This window comes from Sapajus apella, unplaced genomic scaffold, assembly GCF_009761245.1.
Source record: "Sapajus apella isolate SASKATOON/1434 unplaced genomic scaffold, GSC_monkey_1.0 scaffold2, whole genome shotgun sequence".
In the NCBI taxonomy this organism is placed as follows: Eukaryota; Metazoa; Chordata; class Mammalia; order Primates; family Cebidae; genus Sapajus; species Sapajus apella.
Window position 1 is genome coordinate 36,076,826 of NW_022436942.1, and position 5,099 is coordinate 36,081,924.

General features: G+C 38.4%; 1 protein-coding gene across 2 annotated transcripts in view; it reads right to left on the minus strand.

Moving 5' to 3' along the window:
• Positions 1-1,183: 1,183 nt before the first annotated feature.
• Positions 1,184-5,099, minus strand: part of E2F7 (E2F transcription factor 7) — a 45,968-nt gene continuing 42,052 nt past the window's right edge. For both annotated transcript variants that reach the window (XM_032296312.1, XM_032296303.1), the window contains one exon: positions 1,184-4,124. In XM_032296312.1, the coding sequence (XP_032152203.1) occupies positions 4,078-4,124 (47 nt within the window). In that variant the 3' untranslated portion in view covers positions 1,184-4,077. The remainder of the gene's footprint in view (positions 4,125-5,099) is intronic.

A 5,099-nucleotide genomic window follows, 5' to 3' on the forward strand; every position in this document is an offset into this window, starting at 1 on the left:
TGCCACTTATGAGCCAACAAGGGGAGGTGTTCAGCGTGATGCTTCCCTCTCACCTATTTCCCGCAGTGAGGGGTATGCTCTGGTGTCTGACTTACCTGGGGGACCTAAGGGAGATGAGTGGGCCAGCAGCTTTGGCAGTGGAGCGAGCACTGTGTGTTTGGTTGGATTTTCTCTCCTAGAATTAAGGTAGAGCACTGAATGTGGCTGATGGGAGATAGGACATGTTATTAGTCCATTCTCATGCTGCTGATAAAGACAAACCTGAGACTGGGCAATTTACAAAGAAAAAAGAGGTTTAATGGACTCACAGCTCCACGTGCCTGAGGAGGCCTCACAATCAAGGCGAAAGGCACATCTAACGTGGCAGCAGCCAAAGAGGGAATGAGAGTCAAGTGAAAGGGGTTTCTTCTTATAAAACCATCAGATCTTGTGAGACTTATTCTTTACGAGACAGAATGGGGAAAACACCTCCATAATTCAGTTAACCATATCAGGGCCAGATGAGGACCATTCAAAATCCTGCTCAAGAGTCTGTGTGGAATGGACAGAACCAGCAGCAGAGGGAGAACTGCAGCTGGAAGAATATGTATTGCTGGCATCACAGGAAGTTCAGGCCAATGCTCCCAAGATGAGGCCTTTGAAGCATTGTCCATTTTATCAGCTCAGGCATCTGCCAGCGTCACCTCAGAATTTAGCAGGTGAGTCCAACAACAGTGCAACATAGATCACTCTGGAGATATAAACAGCTAGGGGAGATCAGATTAAGTCTGCTTGCAGGTCAATTTAAAAGTGAAGGCTAACCATAGAAACTGGCTTTCAATGAAAGGTGGTCATTTGCTACAGAGAAGCATTTAACCTAATGGATGCTACAAGAAGTTGAGGGGTGGTCTGCATTCACCTGATTCCTAGACTGGATAAACATTAGAATCATCTGGAAGCTCCAAACCTGCAGGGACTGGGACTTAGTAGAAATCAGAAGCTCAACTGCACAGTACCTCAACCCCCGCAAGCTCCCATGTAATTCCAATGCAGTAAGTTTCAGCATTTAGCAACCACAGGGTGGTCTCAGCAAAAAGATCTGACTTGTGTTTATGAGGGCCTGGTTAGCTATGTTGTAACTGTTAATCATTTTACTCAAAACAGTATGCAAAAAAAGCCTACCAAGAAATACAACCACCATCTCTTCTTAAATGAATTATTTTTTATTGCTACTTTACAAAGCTTAACATTTTCCTAAAAATATCAGAAAAAAAATCAGAACAAAAAATCAGTTTATATGTAGTACAGTTACAAGTAAATAGCTATAGATAATATAGCCATTAGGAAAAAGAGTAGAGCTAGATAATAAAAGCAGTAAGCAGCAATAAAATTAATACCTACATGCAACTAGCAGTGCAATAAGATAGGCAGAAAGCAGCTTTACGTTAAAAGAAAGTTATTTAAATACAGAAATAGCACCTTACAAAAAGGAATTGAGAAATGTAAACTTGGTAGGTAAATTCAAGTATAAAAGTTATACCCCCGACTCTTGTACCAGAATGAAAGGGTTTTACAAACCCTGGACAGTGTAGGGCACACACAGCCTCTGTGACGACTCAAAAAAGCTGCATTCTCTTAGTAGGATCACCAACGATTATTTGTTTCTTTTACTAAATTATACAATAATAGACTCAAGATTGCCATTGCTTCTTCACTACCCAAAATATCCAAGTCTAGCACAGCAGCTTCATTTTCACCGGTTGTTCTGTAAGATTCATTTTCTTGACAGAAACAACCACTGCATTCTTATTTTATTTTTACATATAAAGCCACATTAAGAAGTAGATACTGGATACAGAAGCAATTGTCCTTGGTTTCCTATTCCTAAGTATGATCACCAAGTCATAATGTCCTCACCAGTGGGACTGCTTCTTAACACCTCTCAAGAATTATGTATTCTGAGGTTAATATGGTCATATCGTGATCAGAATAATAAAAGAAAAGATAGCAAAAATGTTAAAACTAGTAGAGAGCATCCAAGAACAGTGAGGGGGGAAAAGCAAATTGTGTTTCCATCTAAATGCAGACCTTTCCGTGAAATATTTTGTGGAAGTTCTTAAACATGGCGGAGTTAAAATGCATATACCCTGCATAGATTTAAACCTGAAAAAGGCATATTTTTATTTGTTTTAATAGAAAACCCATCAGTTTTAGTTCAGGGTCATCATTACCATGCAATTGTTGACGGTTAAAACCACATTTTTAATCTAACTCTATAGAAGACTGTAAAAAGGAAAAAAAAATCTTGTAAACTTTAAAAGTTTAGTGTTGATAAAAATTTTATATAAGTAGCAAATTTATTTAATGTAGCTACCTACCTCAAGTTTTAAAAAATTTTGTAGGGGTAATAAGGCTAATATTATCCTATAGTTAATATAAAGCTACTTTACTCAGACTCCCAGAGTCTCTTAAATTAATATTTTTATTCTTTCATAGAACATTTTATTGGGTCAAAGAATAAAAATAAAATATAAACCCTACACCAGGATTCTACATCTAATATAGAAGTTTTAAGAGAGGAAGAAGGAAGGAAGAAAAGAAGTAAAAGGGAGTTAGGAAGAGGGAATGAAGGAAAGTAGGAAGGAAAGAAGGGAGCCATTTACTCTGAAGAGACGAGAGAGGTACATATCGTCAAGTCTAGGAATACAAAGAACTAGGACAGTTTGGCTACTTAATGCACCCCTAAAGTAATGTGGTTTAAAAAAGGGAAATTGCATAAGTTTCCAGAATTGTATTTATGCTAGAACAACCAACCCCTGCACTCACCATTCTTCTTTTTCAGAGGTACCATCTACTAAGGTTTGAATGACCTTAGATATGAAACATAGTATATCCGTTTTCCCTGTTACTCTTCCAGACATGAAGTAGAGGAAAAACAAAAGAATCATCTCTATTGCCCTATATCAATTTTCACATCATTACTCTTCAGAATTCAATGAAAAGGTCTCATCCAGGTTCCAATTTTCCATATAATCACTTTCTACCATCTTGATTTATTTTACAAACAGCAATTGTTAGAAAGCATCCGTATCTGATAGCTCTACAGTTAAACATTTGAATAAAAAATGCAGGGCATGGAGTGAAGGAAATTGAGCACAGTAGGATTTTTAGAAAAACAACAGTAATATCTCACTGTTCACACAGTTATTTGAGAAGCAGCAGTTAGGCTGCTAGAGTTCTAGAGTTCATCTTTGTTCTCATGCCCACAGACAGGGTTAGCACAGTTCATTTACAGCAAGGTGTGTCATTCACAGTTATTTTGGTCTTGACATGTGTCATGTAGATACATTTATCCACATTATTACTAGGTTGTAGAGTAAGTGCAGGGCAAATTATAGAATAAAAGTATAAACATTCAAGTCGTCATACCCTGAAAAAATGTGTTAGACTGTAGTTGTAAACTTTTTGCACTAAATCCCATTTCAGGAACAAAATAAATAATATCATAGGATTCACAACTGAAGGTGGCTTTCTGACGAAGCCTAAGGAAGCAGTAGCTTTTTAAACTGCAGAAAGGAAGCTTCTCTCACCACAGATTTACTCAGGGCAAGTGGAAATACATGTTAAGAATGCTTACCCTAGTTAAGTGCTAGACAGCAGCCCCCTTTAGAAAAACCACAAGGCTCTGGTAGCCTATTCAGATCTCCTTCCAGCAGTAAGATGATTCTTGAATCAAAACCATAAGTCAGTCGGTGCTTCCACTATGACACCATGCAGAGTCTGAACTCTAACTGGTATTAAATGTACAGTTAATTACTTTCAGGAAAACAGATGATTCATGATGATGGGAAGTTAACAGAAGTGTGGATGAAAGCGAGAAGGACATGTGCTCATGACGGGATGGTTTGCACTCCGCGTCGGACATCAGGGACTCTCAGGGCGTTTGATCCCACCGCACCTGGCAAAGCGGCAGGTTAGTCGGCCCCACCGCTGGGGATTTCTAGTCTCCTCTGGGCTGAGCTGGTGTTTCGTGACTGGTTCCTTTCTCTTTTCTTCAGGATAGGGTCTCCAAGGCTGCCAGGTGTCTTGAAAAATGTCTCACGATGTGTGTGTTGCATGCTCTTGGGGGTCACTGGAACTGGTGACTAAAAAAAGAAAAAGGTAAAAACAGAAGTGAAGCCACGTTGTTTCTGATCTCTGAGTGGAAAGGCAGCCCTTTATTGACCTGTGTGTTAGGATCCAGAGGCAGATGTTCCTTCTTCTTTGCTTTCCTAACACACTTACCCCGTTTGTCTCCTCTACTTACCACAACTGAAAATTAAATTCATATTTATTGTTTTGGGTGCAGAAAGGCAGTCAACCAAAGAGGTTACAAGTGTGGCATCTGGAGGCAGGGACTGAGCTCTCCAACCGTGGGCAAGTTACTTAAGCAGTCTGGTCCCTCGGTTTCCTCCTCCATCCAGCAGGGATGGTAAAAGTACTGACTTCACAAGGTTGTAAGAATTAAATAAGATAATAATTGTAAAGCACTTTAGAGCATGTGAGGCCAACATGGTTTGTGTCTTGGCTCTTTCTCTTTACTTGCTAATACTTATCCCCTAATGTTAAATGTTAAATATTTATTCCCTTAATGTGCCCTAAAATGGCAGGCACCATTATCCTGTTCACTGCTTTATCTTCACTGCCTAGAACAGTGCCTTGGACATGGTAATAGAAAATTCTATGTTATGCTATAATCAACCTTGTTTGGAACCTAACATGTTCATTTCGATGTCTAGCCAACTTTTGAGCCTTTGAACAGCTTGTCTAAAATATTTTTGGCCAAACATAACTCTTTATCTGGGAGAGCAGGTAATCATTGTGAACAACCTAATATATAATAGGAATTCAAATATTTATTGACTGAACTACAAATGGAAGTTGGGGGACAAACAGAGACTCACTAACTTATATTGATAATATCTTTATGTAAATGTTTATGTTTTCTGAGTAGGTACAGATGTATATACATATATAATTCATATCTATATTAGATGTATATACATATATAATTCATATATGTATTATATGCACTGGAGATATAGGACACATGTGAATACATATGGGTATTGTATATGTAG